At 39.6% G+C, this 19,774-nt stretch overlaps 1 protein-coding gene and 1 long non-coding RNA gene across 5 annotated transcripts in view; one reads left to right on the top strand and one right to left on the bottom strand.

Annotated features, from left to right (window-relative positions):
• LOC117396811 (astrotactin-2-like) overlaps positions 1–19,774 on the top strand; it is a 559,949-nt gene that overhangs the window by 489,747 nt on the left and 50,428 nt on the right. For all 4 annotated transcript variants that reach the window (XM_059005718.1, XM_059005716.1, XM_059005717.1 and 1 more), the window contains one exon: positions 9,971–10,112. In XM_059005718.1, coding sequence (XP_058861701.1) covers positions 9,971–10,112 — 142 coding nt within the window. The remainder of the gene's footprint in view (positions 1–9,970; positions 10,113–19,774) is intronic.
• The window catches only part of LOC131702945 (uncharacterized), a 41,492-nt gene continuing 33,283 nt past the window's right edge, over positions 11,566–19,774 (bottom strand). Inside the window, exons 2-3 of the long non-coding RNA XR_009309617.1 lie at positions 12,165–12,211; positions 11,566–11,875 (exon numbers count right to left, since the gene is read on the bottom strand). This is a non-coding gene — a long non-coding RNA (uncharacterized LOC131702945). The remainder of the gene's footprint in view (positions 11,876–12,164; positions 12,212–19,774) is intronic.

The raw sequence follows: 19,774 nt of genomic DNA, 5'->3' as shown, positions 1-19,774 counted from the left end.
ACACATATACTTCCCCTCTGCCATGTTTTTCACCCCAGTGAAATGTATAATTAGGCTTGCTACTATTCGATTTTTATTTTTTGGCCAAATCGATGATTTAATATCGATGTTTATTTTAGAAATAATTTACCGGGTTCTTTTTTCAATTCAAGCAGAGAATGGGTGAAAAAAAAAAAAAACAGACTTTTTATGCCATTGAGAAACGTCTCATTTAGAGAAACCCCTTTATCATATTCAACATGCAACAAAACCATGGTTACCAACATTCTAATTGAACTAACGTTTGGTCACAGCACAGCTTTACCTTGTAAAGATAAAGATCTTACACACATTAAAAAATGGTCTAAAAAAACGTAGAAAACGCAGCATATAAAAGTGTATTACACAGACTTTTAAAACATAAATTTACGAGTAAAAACAATATGCACAGAACAAAACATTAGATAGTTGAACAGAACTAACTTGCCCTTATTCTTCAGCACAGCTGGAGTCACTGGAAGATAAGGCAGACGGGCCGCCTCATCCTGCTGGGGAGACTTCGGTCAGGGGATTGTGCTCATCAATACTCATTAAGTGTTTTCCTCTTGCAAATCCCCATTTGCAAATCAAACTAGTAACTGTCACCGTATACCTAGCAAAAGCTTACCTACACCTTAACCCGCTAATTTCAAAAGTAGGCGCTTTGAATAAAGTGCACAGTCGGTACAGGTCTTGATGATTGACAGTCATTTCAACGAATGAGAGCATTCTGGCGCTGCTTCAGTCAACGAGATCTGTCAGAACTGGGTGAAATGACAGTGACTGTGAAACTATACTAACAGACCACTGAGATGATTGACAGCGACCCCTAGCCATTCAGAGCGGAACAGAGACGGGACAGACAGCAAGTATAAAAACTACACAAACTAGAGATGATTTCTAAATTGTTATTTTTGGTACGAAAATAAAAAATAGTGTGTGGTTTTACCGACGTTTATCCTGTGTAAATGTATTTCAGCCGAACTCTAATTTTTTGGGGAATTCGACGTTTAACGAGCTTTACAGATTAATATCGAAAAGTAGCAGGCCTCTGTATAATGCATGTTTTGTTTTGACACAAATACTTAATAAGCACCACCTGTTCTGCCAGATGATTATATTTTTGAATGATCTCTCAAAATAAATGTTCATTTCTAATTACTTATAGTAACACATTGATATATGACTTCTAAAGTGACTCAGTCCATAGAAGTGATTTATTTCTATTGGGGAACCCTTCAAAATTAAAATAAACAGGTGATGGCATATGTTTGAAGTTTAAGAATTTTGAAGTAAAGAGCTTGCTAAAGGACTAGGATCACCAGAGATATATGAATACAATCTTAATAATGGGGAGTTCATGTGTAATGATAGTTGATATCACAGCACCAGGAACTCTGATCGAGTCGGTTTTGTTGGATCTAAATACTGCTGTTATTTCAACTCATTAAAATGTAGCGCACACTGGTTTTAACATGTTTTACAGGACTGAAATACACACCACAGGCTTGCACTGATAGGTGAGTGATGGATAACATGCTCTGGGAAAGCCGAGCTTCCCTTCCAGGCAATATGTTTACAGTGGCATAGAAAAAGATCGTCGGAAAGCATATAAAATTGTTTCTTCCTTTTCCTCTGAACAAGGAAATAAAGGGATTCCTGTATAGCACAATAAAGAGCTGTATAAAAGGGAAGCAGCCTCTAATCTGAGTTGAGTGATGCTGGCAGCAAAACAATTGAACTGGCTTCACGAAAAGACAGACATCAGGCTGACAGCTCTGTTCAACACAGTCCACCTGTCAGGGCCCTTTTCTTTCCTTTTTTGTTGCTATCAGGAACTTTGAAGATACATTTCAATGACAATGTTGGACAGGGTCAATTCTTTCTTTAATTCATGCATTTTTGTGAACTTTCCTACGATGTTTCTTGTATTGTTGAGTGGCTCTCGCAACGTCTCAATGTGTTAATCAACCATAACTTTAAAAACATACATTATGGCTAGTTTCACAGACCATGATTAGCACTAACTCTAGGGAATTAGTGCTACCTTAGGTAAAAACACATACATTATGGCTGGTTGCACAGACCATGATTAGCACTAACTCTAGGGAATTAGCGCTACCTTAAGTAAGGTAATCCAAATGAGTACTTATCAGGGCCTGGGGAACCATTCACCAATGACTTTTTAAAATGTCAAATGTTTCCATTTTGTCAGTTTATTATGGCTTCCGGTAGACTTATGCAATAACATTTTGTAGTTTCTTTGATAACACTGTGTTAAATAAAATATCTAAATTATGTTCCTGTAGTTTGTTGTTTTGAATTGTGCCTTCACCTCCTAACACAAAACTTTTCAAGGTCAAAAAAGCAAGCCGGGGGGGGGGGGGGGGGGGGGGTTTGACATAAATACTTAATAAGCACCACCTGTTCTGCCAGACAGTTATATTTTTGAATGATCTCTCTAAATAAATGTTCATTTCTAATTACTTATATAATTATACATCTAAAGTGACTCAGTCCATAGAAGTGATTTATTTCTATTGGGGAACCCTTCACTTTTAATCCAAAGCATCCTGTATCACTTAGATCTAGCCAATTAAGAATACATGTCTGGACTGTTGAGCTGAGTTGATTAGAAACAGAATCAGTCTCACTGTTGTAGACCCATTGATGGGCAGCACTGTGGGACACTTCAAATAAGCAATACAATAAAACCATAGATTTTTTTTGTAGTATTTTCTTCACTGAGGGGTTGGTAGTTGGCAAAGCATATGCACGTAATGTTATTAGAAGAAGTCACACTCCATTTACATTGTATGAGGGCCAGGAAACTGCAGGAACTATATATAGTTTGATGGAAAGTCTGAACAGTCAGCATGCGGAGAAGAGTGATTGAATTGGGCTGTAATATCCTTATTGTTAACAACTCACAAGAGGCACTTTAACACGGCCATAGATATGTTTGCTGATGTTTAAATGAGTGTATAGAGCTGTAAGAGAGTGCAGAACGCTGCCTTATTTCATTGTAAAGATGTACAGTGCACTCCAGCTTCGACGGGCAGGGGTCACTTTCAGTTAGGGTGGCAAAGCCCCATTGGGATCCCATTATAACACCAAGCCTGTGTTTATCCTTTCATATCATTAGGATACACTGCGGTATTTTCCTGCCATTGGCTCATAATGTAGGGGCTGCCTTGCCTCATTACCTCCTCGTACCCAATCACTGACATTGTTTCAATCTAGACTAAAAGTTGGCTTGTATGAAATGAGGTTTTAGTTATATCTGTGTTAGGTTTGTTAACACACTACCTGTTTTATTTTGTTGAGAATACTTTGCTACTTCACCTTTTTTTGGGGTTAGAAATATTTAAAATCCATATACACTGATAAATTGATGAACTACTGAATCCTGTAGTAAGTGGCATGGTCAGATTGCTGCTATGTGATGATTAAAAAAGGCTATGTGGTTAGATTGTAATGCAAAAAGCAAGCAGACATGCCCTTAATCTCCTCCAAACCAGCCAATAGTTTGTTGTAAAAACAAACACATTGGTTTCAATGGACTATTCCAAAGAAATGCAAACCAACGCAGTAAAGTCCCTGTTGATACAAGCTTATCTGCTTTCAGCCAATAAATGCCTTTTTTTCCGTACCAGTGGTCTTTTAAGTAGAAGAGGTGCTGATCTGAGTATTCACCATGCAATTATAACATTATTTCATTTTCCATGGAATATGCAAATACGTAGTCCTACCTTTGCACCTTTGTGATTGTATTCAATACGTGATGACTGGATCAGGGAGCTGTTATAGTCCATTCTTTCAGTGTCGTAATCACCTTCCCTGTGTAAGGGAATCTGCACTCACTTGATGAATACAGTAGGGGTGGGATTGTGCATCTGTAAACATGAAGTGAAAACTATGAATTGCCTTTGTGCTGCCACTGCATTGTCATTGATGACAATTTGATCTGGAAGTTGAAATCACTAGTGTATTTCTTTTTATTGATTAAGGCGTGCCTATTTCAGATTATAATCTTTTTAACATTGCTCTTACATAGCTGTATCGGTAACTAAAATACAACAAAATATAGTAGTATGGCAGTAGTGGCACAGGACATGACTAAACAATGGATTTTAACAGAAGTTATTAAGATTTGGAGAAGAGGCCTTTTGGCCCATTAGTGCTCACCTGGTTATCATTATTTATTTATTAGCAGTCTCCCTTATCCAGGGCGACTTACAATTGTTAAGATATTTTTGCATACAATTACATTATTTTTTACACATTATTTTTACATACAATTACCCATTTATACAGTTGGGTTTTTACTGGAGCAATCCAGGTGAAGTACCTTGCTCAAGGGTACAGCAGCAGTGTCCCATTGAACCCATGACCCTCCGGTCAAGAGTCCAGAGCCCTAACCATTACTCCACACTGCTGGCTATAGTTCCTATAGTTGGTTGATCTCAAAACATTGTGAAGTCTTCTTGGATCCAAATCTATCAGCATCAACAACATGGCTGGGTAACCCATTCTATCCCCTCACACTCGCCTGTAAGAAAGAAGAGTCTCTGACTCCATTTAATTTAAAACCGTATCCTCTAGCTGTTAAAATAGTAGATGTTAAGTGAACTGTGTGGTGTTGGGCTACCAGGCAGCCATGAAACCAAATATTTGGAAGAGATGAAGTCAGAGATTGGCTGTCAGAAACAACAGTTTATTGTGTCGACTCATCTCTCCTCCTGTTGAGCACATTGCCTGAGGGTGACGCTCTTTCTCTAGAGCGCAGTGAGGATGTCACCGTATTGAGTGTTCATGTGATGCTGCTGGATCACCGCTGGATTGACATCCTTCACCTTGTGAGGGTGCTTTAATCAATCAATCTTTATTTTATATAGCGCCTTTCATAGTGGACCACCACCACAAAGTGCTTTATAAGATAGTGAGGAACAATGCATAAATACAGTGAAATACAGAGCATAGTACATTAAATACAAACAGTAAAAAAAACAATGTGAATACATTAAATGTAAGGCTAGGATGTGAATTCTAAACATTGTGGATGTGTGTGTCATTCAGAATCATACGAATAAGATGAAGTGAAAAACCTGAAATAGCAATTTAGACAGCAGCTAATAACAGATAGCAGGCTTAAAGAGCATTGAAAGCAAGAGAGAACAAGTGGGTCTTGAGAGTTGATTTGAAGCGAGCGACTGTGGGAGCTACACACACTAAAGCTGGGAGAGAGTTCCAGAGAGTAAGGGCCATCAAGCTAAAAGAGTGCTCTCCGAGTGTGGTACACTTTTGCTTGGGTATAACAAGCAAGTCAGAAATTGTGTGCAGGGACATAGCGGGTCAGCAGGTTGGAGGACCTGTGTGATGAAGGGCCTTGTAGGCAAGCAGGAGAATTTTGAAAGTAATCCAGAATTTTACAGGTAGCCAGTCCAGCTGGGCAAGACAGAAGGTAATGTGATCATGTTTTTTACATCTGGTAAGGATCCCAGCTGCATTTTGAACCAGCTGCAATCGGTTTATGGCGTGTGACGGAAGACCACCATAGAGAGAGTTACAATAGTCGAGTCGAGAGGAGATGAATGCATGACAGAGTATCTCTGCATCCGGGAGGAAAGGTAGGGACGGACCTTTGAGATGTTTCGGAGGTGGTAGAAGGAGGATTTGACTACAGAGGAGATTTGGCCATCAAAGGAAAGTACACCAAGGCTTTGTACAGTGGGGGAAGGCAGCAGCAGTTTCCAAGGTTCAAGGAAGCAATATTGAGATTCATGAGTTGAGTTTTCGATCCTACTAGAAGAAGTTCAGATTTGTTAGTGTTGAGCTGAAGAAAATTGGCAGACATCAAGGCCTCGATGTCTTGGATACAAGCTGAGAGCCGGACCATGGGTCTAATTTTAGGTAGATCTGGGTGTCATCTGCATAGGAGTGAAGGCTGTGTTGGCGGATGAGGTGACTCAAGGGAAGCATGTAGATGTTGAAGAGGCCTGAGAACAGACCCTTGAGGGACACCGCATGTGACCGGGTTTGCGTCAGCACTGCTTCCATCATAGAAAACAGACTGCATGTGTCCAGATAGGTAAGAGGACAGCCAGGAGAGACAGGTTCCAGAGATCCCAGCGTACTTCTGAAGGCAGTCAAGAAGAATGCTATGATCTATGGTATCAAAAGCCGCAGTTAGGTCAAGGAGGACAAGGACAGAGGGAGCAGCAGCATCAGCATTAAGCAGGAGATCATTTACAATCCGGAGCAGAACAGTTTTGGTGATGCAGCCGGAAGCCTGCTGCAGAGATTCAAGTAGATTGTTATCTGTGAGATGTTTCATCAGCTGGCTGGCTACAGCCTTTTCAAGAGTTTTGGAGAGAAAAGGATATGGAAAAGGATATGGAAGATTGGATATGGGATGGAAGTTAGATAAGACAGCCAGGTCAAGGTAGGGTTTTTTGAGCACTGGCATTACTCAGGCAGTCTTGAGGGCAGCCGGAACCAGGCCTGAAACCAGGGACAGGTTGAGAGTGTGCATAATGAAAGCAGCAAGGTCAGAAGCACAGAGACGGATGAGATTTGTTGGCCAGGGGTCCAAGGGGCAACAATAGGCTGGAGACATCAGTAATTGAGAGAGGAGAGAAGGAAGAGAGAGCAGGATGGACAATTGGAGGGGAGTCAAGGTGGTCAAATACTATCCTGGGTTTGTGGCAGGAGAGCATAGAGCATAGAATAAATGGTGTCTATTTTGTTCCAAAAGAAAGAGAAGAAATCATGGCAGGTAAGAGAGGAGGATGAATGGGAGATGGTCAGAGAGAGAGATATCTGAGACTGAGAGATTGGAGATATCAAGACCCCGGGTGATGAGCAGATCCAGGGTGTGTCCACGGGTGTGAGTGGGAACGTTGATAGATTGAGAGAGTCCAAGACAGTCCAGTAGCGTGACAAAGTCAGTCACTAGAGGGGAAGAAGGCAAATCGACATGGATGTTGAAATGACCTAGGAGTAGAATTTTGTTAGTTGAAGTGCAACTAACAAAAGTGCTTACCAGTGTTCATTCTAGGAGAGGAGAAATAGTGAGCACGCTTTGTCCAGGGGATCCAGACATTAGGTGTCAAGGTGGGAATGAGACCTCTGGTAGCTCCACCTGTCCTCACTCTGACTGCCACAGCTCAGACTGCCCTTGGACGTGTGGCTCTTAGACTGCCACAGCTCAGACTGCCCTTGAACGTGTGACCCTTCGACTGGCTGGCGCGTAGAACGGCTGGCGTTCTAAGACACTGTTTGCCAATTTATGCTGTCCTGCAGGTCTAGAGGTAGTCCAGCTTACACGCTATTTAAATTCACTTCATTCTTCCACAGCTGTGAACACTATAGAAAATTAATTACTTCAACCAGCTGATGTAGTTACATCGGCAAACAAGCATTCAAATTTACTTACCAATCGCTATTCTGTTCCTTCCAACTGCAAACAGCAACACAACCCATGTATTAAGCAGGTCAGTCACTAGAAGCTTGCCTCAGAGTGAGGTTCTTTATCTAGAGCGTGGTGATGATGTCACTGTATTGAGTGTAAAGAGCTCTTTTTCTTTCTCTTTTCATCTTTTTCAATACATGAGCTTCTAATCAAGGCCGTGCTTAAGGAGTTTGTTATAAAGAACTAGGTATTTATTTTTGTTTTACAGTTTTGTAATTTTGTCATAACCAAAGCAAAGGAACAGATTGTGTCTCTCCGTCCCCTTTGATGCCGTCACACATGACCCCTTGGTAAACAAGTGCAGCCGCCCCTCGAATCCGTGGCTGCCACATCGTTTCCCTTCCGGGTTGATGAGTTAATGCACCGGAGTTCCGCCCCCTTTCCAGCTGGCCGACTTCCCTTGAACCCTGGGAAAGAACTGTCGGGCCAACCCATCCAAGGTACTCTGTTCTCGCTACTTAGCACCCTCACAGGTCGGGAGGGAGATATACCACCAAGAATCACTGTATTTCTGTCACAACCTGTTATCAAGTTACCTCTTGCCTAGCTCCTGATTCTAATACTGTGGCATTTACTCTTTCGAACCCTGGCATTGACTGCCCTGATCACTCCTCAGACATCATTTTTATGACGTGTGTTTTTGCAATGAGATAGATCCTCTCGGTTTTATCCATTTTGACCCACTGGCCTCTGTCAGTGTTGGGCTTGTGCTATCTTCACTCTATATCAGGTACTGAACTTTTACTTGGTTGGCATATTGCTAAAGGCTATACCACTACAAACTCCTACACAAACCGTTCTCGTCGGTTCTATTGAAAGTAAATGAAATGGACACAGAAGGAGCAAAGAAGGAGCCAGTCTTGGAACAAAATGTTTTGGCAACTTTGTGGCACCGCTGTCTCATCAGCTCTGGTACTAGTCACCCTATTCATTGTTTGTTTGACGAACATCATGTTCTTGTTACAGAAAAGACGACCTTGGCAACAAACACATTCTTTGCTCTTTTCAGATGTTTGGGACATCTGAACAATGGTAGTACTCTAACAGCAAATACAGCACACAGTGGAAGTGTTTGGGTTGTTTAGTTAGGGGGTTTAATACTCCAACTTCTTGTAGTTTTACAGTGCTGTTCTGGTGCTAATCCCATTCGGAAAATGCCTCCAAGATAGCTTTGTATAGCTTACTACCAGTATTATGCACTACCATTGAGTATCACTGCTTTTGATTTGGGTCAACATGTGGAGGTGTTGCTGCAATGCTTTTTATTTGATGTACATGGCAGAATTTATTTTATATGGAAGACCACGAGAAGATCATGCGCATTCTCAGTAAAGCATTTGTTAGTGGTACGTTAGTGGCACGGCGTGGTAAGTTCTCATACACTCCTCAGCTAACAATTTTAGGTGTTAATATTTCACAATAAACAAGTCTTCATTGTCTATCACTCTCATAGAGGGTTCCTGAAAACAAAATAATGCAAAATGCTATAAAAAGAACAAGAAAACAGTTTATAGGACATTTCTAGAGGGAGCTTTGGAAGTCAAAAGCAACATCACGATGTAACGCTCTGTGTTCTGATAAAGTCTCCTCATATTATAAATCATTCAGATGTTAAGAAAGAATACAATATCAATGACTCCCAGGAGCTGTCTGCATTCCACTGACTCAAGTAGGGGCATTTGTACTTTAAACAAGCTCTATGGATAATGGATGGCATATATACAAAGTGCTGTTTTTGAAGTATGTGATGATTATGTTATTATGCTGTGCCTTTAAGACATGACAGTGTCTCGTGTGAGATACGAAAGGAACCGAGTTATGCATAACTCATGAAAAATAAGAAAGTCTTAACTTGGATTCCTTCCCCGTGTTTGTGGCCTCTCATCAAACGTGCAGCCGAACCTCCCGTTGATGCATGACCGCCAAGGACCCCACAATATTTTATTATCCGTGGATAGATTTGGAGAAATAGTGTTCTTGTTCTTGTTGCTCTCATTGTTGAAGAGGCCAAACATAAAGCAAACCTGGCCCTATATATCTTTCTATTTATGTTGCTTATAGCTGCCACTGCAGTTAAAATGACGGCCCAAATTTGCCCCAAGTGTTTTTTTGTTTGTTTGTTTGTTTGTTTTTCATTTTTCATATGATTTTTTTTTTTCAGGGATGACCCTTTTTTGTAACTTGTGTCTTTCACAAATAGAGGCAGCATTTCTTGCAGAAGTGGTTTGGTTTGAAAGTTTTTCAGCAGATTTTTATGCTCAACAAGGCAATAAATATTACCAGCCCGCCCAAGCCTCTTCGCTGTTTATTATCGTGTGTTGTTTGCAGATATTTCTTCTTCCTTTTTTTTTTTTATTTAGAGTCACGTATGTTGGAGATTTCTTAAGTGGTTATTTTTGTTTTGAGGTTCTAGAGCAATCACCCTTGTATTTCTCCTTTGCTTATGTTCCTCTCTGTCCTTCTTCTTTGTCTATCCAGGGGAGGTGCTGAGCTTTGCAGATGATCTACTGTCTGGTCTAGGATCCTCCTGTGTGGTGGCAGGGAAGCGACACGCGGACTTCTCCCATTCGATCATCTACTCTGTAGTCTTTAAGTGTCTGGAACCAGACAGCCTCTACAAGTAAGTGAACAGAACCTTACAATTGCTGGCTCATTGGAGGGTTATGACAACAAAGCAGCTGGAGAATTATTTTTTCTTTGTTTTGGTCCCTTACACAGTATACACAGAAGTTGGTGTTATGATGATTACCTGCCTATTCACAGTGGCTTTACTCAGGATTTCTTTTTTGAAAATCGTATTATTTAACAAATAGAACCCGAAGAAGAGAGCTTTACCGTCTGGTAAGGTTCCGCTTCGTGCCATTAACATAACGAGAAGGGCCTTACCAGACGGTAAAGCCAGCTTATGAGGGTTCTATTGCTATTAGAAAATGCATGTGCTAAAATAAATAACATTTCAAGTTTTTCTATTAGTTTTTTCCGTGATTTTATGCAGCACTATTGCTTCTTGTTAATGAATACAAACGTTGTGCTCAGTATTCCATGAGTAATACGGTTTGCTCAGAATTCCATCTGTGATCTGGTAGCCTTCAGGCTTCATTATCCCAGCAGTGAACTATGTTGCTTTGTGGGTATTTCCAATAGCCAAACTAATTCCTCAGTACTAAAAAAATGTTCTACTTATATGGAGCTGTTCTTCAGTTCAGGTACCTTGTACACAACAGCGACCATGGTTTGTGAACTGATGGTCAAAAATGTAAAAGAATAAAAGTACCAGTAACTTTTACAACTTTTTTATAAATGCTGATTTATGATTATCTGATGTGTGGATAACAATCGGATGGCACAGATTTAAAAACCGTTCATTGTAAATAAAAAATGTGATTTGGTATAATTTAATGATAACGCTGTTAATAATAAAATAATCATGATTATGGCATCAGTTTTTATGTAAATATTTCGTCTAATAGTTAAAAAGTACAGGAGCTGTCAGGTCTTGCTTTCCAAAAATTTCAGCACGGACATTATATACAAACCAATGGAATACCGTGTGTGTATGTATGTATGTAGGTAGGTATGTATGTATGCGTGTGTGTGTGTTTAATAGAGAGAGAGAGAATACATGCATGTCTCCAGTCATATGTGGTTCTAGCCAAAATTGTAGATACTTGTTACTGCCATAGCCTTATCTTTTCGCTTATTGATTCGCCACATTGCCACTGTACTTTATGCATCCATGCATCCCTTCCTGCGATGTCATCGGGCAGTGTGTTCCAGGATTAAACTTACAAATTGTTAAAACAAGCAAACAAATCTCATTCACAACCACAAGTTTATAAAAGTCTAAAATATTTCCACAACTACCACAAGGTAGTTGGTGGCGGTCTGTTAAATTTCTGTTTCAAGGTGAGTTATAGTCTTTCGTTAATTAAAACCCTCCTTTTCCAAGTGCAAATTAACTCCTAATTAATTATGATTCGCTTTTAAATTCCCACGCAAACAAAAGAAATAGTCGCAAGAAGCACTGCTCGTTAAGATAGTAAGTTTATTTCGTAAATCAACATAATGTCGGAACTCAAATTAGCATGATTATTCAATAACGATACAGGCATAACGACCTCTTGAAAATGCCAAGATCAATGCTACATATGATTTGCTGATTAACACTGGAGTTCTCATCTACGACCTTTGAAACCCTGCCCTCTCAGTCTTGCTGGAGTTGGCATGTTGGTCTTTTTTCACTCATAGGTAGGAAGGTCTGTTAGTTTCTGTTGGTCAGGCTCTCCCTATTATCCCCATTAATAATCCCATCTTAGAAACCAGCATCAGGTCTCCTGTCTCCAGCTCATCCTGAGGACATCTCCATCACCCTGCACAGCAGCACTAAATAAAGCAGTCAGACAGGTTACCCTGATACAATGCAATGTCTAGACTAGGGGTGTTAACAACGTTTAAACATTTTAACGGCAGGCAACTTTATCATTTCTTCAGAAAAGCAACTGAGGGTAAAACAAATGATAACATTTTGATTGTAATTATTCTGTAACACAGCATGAGAGACATTGGATCACTTCCTCTGCTTCCACACAAGCGGGTCATTACAAGTCATAAAGCACCCTAATGATTTAACTCCACACATCAGAGTGAAAGTGTTTGTGTGTGTTCTGTTTACCCCAGATGAACTTTGACTGAGTGTGTCTGGGCCCCTCAGGCTGGGAGCTTGTTGTTTGAAGTAGCCAGCGTCCAGGCAACAGCATATGGAAAACAAGACACACAGAAGAAACACAATATGTGCGATGAAAGCCAACATTTAAAACATGCAGAACTTTGTGATACCGCTTCAAACATTTTTTTTTATAGCATTGCACTTGCAATAATTGAAAACACATTTGCATCAAAAGCAGACATTCCTTTTCTGATTTTTTTTTATTTGGCCTCAGTCAGCATTAGTGACAAATCTGGCGTTTTTTTGTGTTGATATCAATCATGCAGTCTGAATTAATATTATGTATCTCCAAAGGCTGGGGTGGCTGAAATATGCAGTTTAGAATGTATCAGTGCATGTAAGATGCACTTCAAGGTGCTTTGAACTTCCACCTATGAGATGGACTTTTAATAGCTGTTCCAGTTCAGTTTAAGTTAGTGTGCCTTTGTTGTGTGTTTATCACCATATCTCAAACACTGACTGAAAACCAACAGAACAGTAAAGACCAGAGAGAAATTACTGTGGATCTGGCTGAATCTTAGACCATCGCATATGTTGAAAAAACAAATGCCCTCAGCAACTATTGACATTTTTGCTAAAAGAAAAGTGTTTGCTCTACTATGTAGGACGCCAATAAAATCAACATAAATAAATACATGTGTACTGCTTGGTCAAATATTTAAATAGTTTAACAAATATTGCTTGAAATGTATTCAGTGGCAAATCTTACTATGTTCGTATTGGTTCATATAAGGAAAGCAATGCATAAATGAATGATGTCTGAAATAAATAACACACATTGTAGCGGACAGTCGAATGTTTGTCTTCTCTCTTTAACAGGTAATTCAGGTGGGTACCAGGTTTATTTTACTCTCAAGAGTTTGTTTCATTTTCAAGATTCATACTTTAATTGTCCAGCTCATCAAAATGAAAGAATATAAGCATATTCAATAAATTGTAAAGAATATTCTAACATGAAAACACATGTTCCAGTACTACTAATTTGCAAATATAAAATGTAAACATGTATGAGATATTTCAAGATTTTTTTTTTTTTTTTTTTTTTACTATTTGCACGTCTGTTTTTAGGAATGAAATACAGTTCTAGGCTGTTTATGTCTCTCCATGTGGAACCCACAGCTGGTTAATATAGACAGGTTTAACAGAAACGCTGCCCCTCATAAGCCAAGATGAGTCTGGTCCATTTGGATTTTCTGGCTTTAGAGTCCATTGTAAAGAAAGTATTAAAAAAATGTCTGAACAATACACTTTTGGTAAATAAAGACAGGCTGTGTAGCATGGCTTTATTATTATTATTATTATTATTATTATTATTATTATTATTGCAAGCAGCTTTTTTATTGAGCATTTAACTGTCTCCTGATGTAGTTGTGACTGGAAATGTACCCAGTGCCAGCCACTGAACATCCCATTCGTTGAATTAGCTTTTAATCCAGAGTGTCAAGGCATTTCTAATTTGAAGTGACGAATGTTGCTTGGAGAAGTCATTCCAGAGTGGCACTGTATACCAGACAGGCTCCAAGTGCTGTATGAATTCCTTTTGTTCGTTTCTTATTTACATTCCTCATTTCTCTCGCCTGACCTCACTCTTTTTTATTCTCTTGCCAACAGTTAACAAAACATTTACTGGTAATAATATGGAAGCCATCGAGACTGTAAAGTGGTTCAATCTTGTGCTGTATTGCTATAGGAACATTGAAAACATTGTTAGTCTAGTCAGTACATGATGTGTAAATTGACCTATGAAACTGTTTGGGCGGCTTTTCAAAAAGCCCTGTGAATGCATTCTGTTTTGCATGTATTTAAGATTGGACTGATTCACACCATAATGGACCCATATAGTGCAGTAGAAGTGATGGATGTTTTCTTGGCAAGGTTGAAGTTTTGGCTGGTCAGTAACTTAATAAAAAAAAAGGAAATGCTCTTGGGATCTTGAATTGTGAAATGGAAATTGTGGTGAATCGGTTGTTGTTGTCGGCCCATGGAAATACAGAAGGCATCGACCGGTGAGATATCATAATGTGATTGTCTGAGATGATCTGAGATACATGACAGTAAGAACGTTCTCTCATCAAGCAGATCTATGTAAATATCTTTTGAATAAGGTGCCTGAGATCAACCAACTATAGGAACTATAGGCAGCAGTGTGGAATAGTGGATTAGGGCTCTAGACTCTTGACCACAGGCTTGTGGGTTCAATCCCAGATGGGGGATACTGCTGTTGTATCCTTGAGCAAGGTACTTTACCTAGATTGCTCCAGTAAAAACCCCTGTATAAATGGGTAATTGTATGTAAAAATAATGTGGATAAGGGTGTCTGCTAAGAAATTATTTATAATAATAATAATAATAATAATAATAATAATAATAATAATAATAATAATAATAATAATCAAATACATGGGAAAATGGTTGAAAAGGGTGTGGGTGTTATCACATTCATAATAACGCTGATGTTAATCATATCAATTTAGAAAAAACATTTTTACTGAACCTTCAGTAACCATATTCCTCCTTTATTTCCAGTAAATAAAACAAAACACATGGTTAGACTTTTCACATAAAGAACGTCCCAATGAAATCCTCTAGTTTCTTTATGACCCAAATTTGTTCAAGCAATGCAGTGATCTGCCATGTCCCACAGGAAGAAAGGCTGAAGAAACATTCTCATGATGGATCTCCTGCTTGCCATTTACACAACGTTAGTTTAAGACTACAGTCCTTGGAAAGTCAGACCCCCATCTGCTATCAAAAGAGAACAACATACACAAATTATTTAAGCAGTCCTTCGTGGGGGATGTGATACATTCCAGCCAATCGCAAACAAAACCTCATTTTATGGATTGTGACATCCAGACTAATATTTTACAGAGCTCCCAAAGAAATTGTTTTGGAAGCCGCAGTACACACATTTTTAATGTGGCCTGGAAAACAGTATCAATTGGTAAAAATCTTAATCAAGATCCATAGTGAGAGTTCTTCAGCCTAGAAAGAAGGGAAAGAGGGGACTTGATTGAAGTCTTTAAAATCATAAATGGTATAGATGAAGTTAACCCAAGACACGACTTCAAATTTAACACAGAGAGAAGAACAAGAGGGCATAAGTGGAAGCTGAGCAAAAGTAAGTTTAGAACAGAAGGTAGGAATTGCTTTTTTACACAGAGTTATAAATGCATGGAATAGCCTACCAGGTGAAGTAGTAGGATCTAAAACACTGGGAACATTAAAAAAAGACTGGATTCTGTGCTTTTAAATTAGTTTTCCCAGTAGGGGACAATGATGGGCTAACAAGGCGCGAGCCTTGATGGGCTGAATGGCCTTTTCTTGTTCTCAAACTATTCTTGTTCTTATGTGCTGTCCGTACAGACTGATACAACCAAGTAACCAAATAAATGAAACGGCCATGTAAAGATGTGATATCTACAACAGGCTTTACCATACCTACATGTGATTTACCTTGCTTACCTGTGCTTTACCATCATGTCACTATTCCTTTATGTTACAACGCTTTCCAATGTTTTTGCCTTGGCATACCACAGCCAGCCTTTAAAGAGTTACCACATTTGCCCTTGCAATTCCGTTTCTCCTGTTTATACTGATTAGATTAATTACACACGTTTTTATCATTTTATCTCAGATTGAGCATTTAATGCTATGGGTGATGGATTGTATCTTATTCCATGTGTCTTTGTTATGTCTACTTGCCTTGAAACCTGTTGAGTTGAAAATGAGTAAATGTTATCTCAAAGGGTATTTATCAGGGCTTTCCCAAGTACTGTTCTGGATTTCTATGTGTTTCGGCACACTAAGAACAACTCAGATTAACAGCACAGTGCTCACTGAACCGCATGTGTTCTTCATACTAGGTACTGAAGTATACAAACCATGAACCCTCTCTAGTGTTCTTACAGGCTTTATGGGAGAAATGGGTTTCGTTTTTTAGGGATATTACATCTGTGTATAGCAGTTGGATTAAACTAATTTCTAACAAAAGCATTTCTTACAGATTCCAACATTTTGCAATGGCTAACTGTAACTGTACAATGGCACCAAACAGTATTTCTGACATGGTATGTGAGCAGGTCTCTGACAACTGGAGGAACCCACAGAACCTTCTACTGTCATTTTTAGAAGATAACGTGCACACTTTTATAAATTATTTTACCATTTTTGCATGCTACTGTATACTTGGGTAGAGCAAGGCGCAGAGTATACTGCAATTTAATCTACTATGGTGTTTTTGCTAGGGCAGTATTCAAGAGGGGTTTATGTGCAATGTGACCCAAAGCTGCTCAGTAATGCATGTTATATACATGGTGCACGCTGGTATTTCAACACAAGAGCACAATGCTGCTTGAATAGTCCAGCAGCTTACTGTCACGGAGAACAGATCCTTTGCATTTTCCACTTATAAAAGTTTACCATAGCAAAAACTGTGCAAAGTGTACAGAAGCATAGTAAGGCAAAGTTAAGCATTGTAAAGCACAGTGAGGTATGGTGAAGCAATGGTTAGATATTATACTGTAGCTAAACATTGAAAAATGATTAGGCATTTTTTAGGTAATTATATTTAAAGAGAAACACTTTATATTATGTTAAAGAGAAACACTTTATATTCAGGTCTTTCTTTGCCTTGTTTTGGGCGTGAGCAGTTGAGTACAATGTCTGCTGTTTCTCAGAGGAAGAACACAAGCATTCGTATTGACAATGTCGACCCAGGGGACTTTTTCAACCTGAAAAAATAAACAAGGACCAGGGGTCACAAATGGAGATTAGATAAAGGGGCAAAGAAAATAGGAGGCACTTTTTTACACAGAGAATTGTGAGGGTCTGGAGCCAACTCCCCAGTAATGTTGTTGAAGCTGACACCCAGGGATCCTTCAAGAAGCTGCTTGATGAGATTCTGGGATCAATAAGCTACTAACAACCAAACAAGCAAGATGTTCTAATGGCGCACAGTTGTTTCATGCTAGTGTGTGGCAGTTTCAGTTTCACAGAAGATCGGAGTATAAAACACAGCTGACACTGTTCAAGCCTGATAAGCCTTCCAGTTCTTTTGGGCGTTGCTTCTACTCTCGCCTCCCACCGGAGTGTGTGGGTACTCTGCAGGGTGTTGCTTCCAGGAAGGCCTCTCCAAGGCGGACGTTTTTATGGGAAATCCAATAGTCTCAGTATTCTGAAGCTAATTATTTGTACGTGTCGCATGTCAAAGACAGTAGGTCACTGTATTGTGTCATCTGTGCAAGTCTGCCAAACTCGAGAGCAAGAAGGGGTCAGGGAACGGTTTATGGATCCATATATCATTGCGCTGGGGGGTTTATTGAAAGGGGTTAAAAGAGGGACTGTGAGTTCCGTAAATAAGCCTTTGGAACACCCTGAATAAAACAGGACTGGGTCCTTGGGAAGGGTTCCAAGCTGCTCCCTCTGCTTGGGTTACACTTTTATCTTTCTGATCCTTCTCCTGGAGGAGTCTCTGTACTTTAACGTGACTTGCATCAACTGTTATTAGGTTTTAATGTACTGACTTCCTTTATCTCATTGAACAAAATTGCATCCCTCATTGCTTTTCTCCTTGCATTTATCTCACCAAGTTTTGTACTGATTAACGGCGATGTACATTAGTTACGCTGCCAAAAATGCTTTTCTGAAGAAAAAGTTTCTTATTTCAAGATTGTTTTTCCTATAAGAAGAACAAATGAAGACTCATTTTCTTCAAAGAATATTAAAATGAGAAATTATTTCTTAAAGAAAACCCAAATAATAATAATAATTCTTGGCTTTGGAGCCTGGTAAATGAATGCTTGTTTGGTGTAAGTTGATGCCAGCCAGGGAGTGCGACAGGACAGTTAGTGGATGAAGAGCATCAGTCAAAGGTACTTTCTTATAGTAGAGCGTACAAGTCAAGGAGTGCGATAATCACCAAACAGGTTTGTGAACGTGTGGTTTGCAGTGCTCAGGTGAATTGGTGATGCAGGTGCTCCAACAACGACAGACACAAAGTTACGGTTCAAAACGGAGCTGCGACAAGAGCTGACTGATAAACAAACAAACCCACAAGATAGGAGGGATTAGTGACCAGAGAAACACATACTGAAACAAATGTGTCTCGAATGGAAACATAGCGTAAGGGGTGTGTCCTTTATATATATAAATTATTGGCACCCTTGATAAAGATGGTCCAGTGGTTAAAGAAAAGGGCTTGTATCCAGGAGGTCCCCGGTTCAAATCCCACCTCAGCCACTGACTCATTGTGTGACCCTGAGCAAGTCACTTAACCTCCTTGTGCTCCGTCTTTCGGGTGAGACGTAGTTGTATGACTCTGCAGCTGATGTACAGTTCACACACCCTAGTCTCCTTGGATAAAGGTGTCTGCTAAATAAACAAATAATAATAATAATGAGCTATATTTTATGCTCAGATATATGGGAAAACCATATTCTTTTATTCTAATACAATTGCTCAGAGAAAAAGTTTTTTATTAACAAGTAGTAACATTTTTTCTCAAAAAGATAGGTGTCAGAATTATTGGCACCCCTAAAGATTCTAATAAATAAAATCAAACAAAATTAAATCTGCATTAACATTCTACTTCAAAGTTCATCTCAGTCTTAAGGAACTGTATTGTGGCCTTCCATGGCTTCCTGTTTCACTGGGGTATAAAAATGAGGTAACACGCATATGAAATCCATTTGTCATCCATCACCATGGGGAAAGGCAAAGAACTCACAAATGAAAAGAGACAAATGGTTGTTGACCTTCATAAATCAGGCAATGGGTACAAAACAATAGCTAAAAAACTAAATATACCACTTACCACTATTAGGGCAATAATTACGAAGTTCAAGTGTACCTTGCTCCCACGCACAGTGAGGCAGATGGTTCGGGAGGCAAAGGGAAATCCAAGGACCACAGTTGGAGAATTACAGAACTTGGTTGCATCTTGGGATCACCAAGTCTCCAAATCTACAATTAGACGCCACCCCCATGCCAATAGGCTATTTGGAAGTGTTGCCAGAAAAAAATCCTTTATTGAGAGCAACCAACAAACGTAAGCGCCTGGAGTTTGCTAAATGGCATTGGCACTTCGATTGGAACTGGGTGCTATTGTCAGATGAGTCGAAAATAGAGCTCTTTGGCCACGCACACCAGCGGTGGGTTTGGCGTTGAAAGAAGGATGCATGTGCAGAAAAGAACCTCATACCTACTGTAAAATATGGTGGTGGATCTTTGATGTTATGGGGATGTTTTGTTTCCACTGGTCCTGGGGCCCTTGTTAAGGTCAATGGCATCGAACTCTACCCAGTACCAGGACATTTTAGCCAAAAACCTGGTTGCCTCTGCCAGGAGGCTGAAACTTGGCCGCAAATGGATCTTCCAGCAAGACAATGACCCCAAGCACACATCAAAATCCACAAAGAAATGGTTAATTGACCACAAAGTTAACATTTTGCAATGGCCATCTCAGTCTCCAGACTTGAACCTCATTGAAAACCTGTGGTTTCAATTGAAGAGGGCAGTCCATATGCGCAGACCGAAGGATATCAAGGATCTGGAAA

Source organism: Acipenser ruthenus, chromosome 31 (genome assembly GCF_902713425.1).
Source record: "Acipenser ruthenus chromosome 31, fAciRut3.2 maternal haplotype, whole genome shotgun sequence".
In the NCBI taxonomy this organism is placed as follows: domain Eukaryota; kingdom Metazoa; phylum Chordata; class Actinopteri; order Acipenseriformes; family Acipenseridae; genus Acipenser; species Acipenser ruthenus.
The sequence above is the reverse complement of the archived record's forward strand: the minus strand, read 5'-3'. Positions and strand labels throughout refer to the sequence as shown.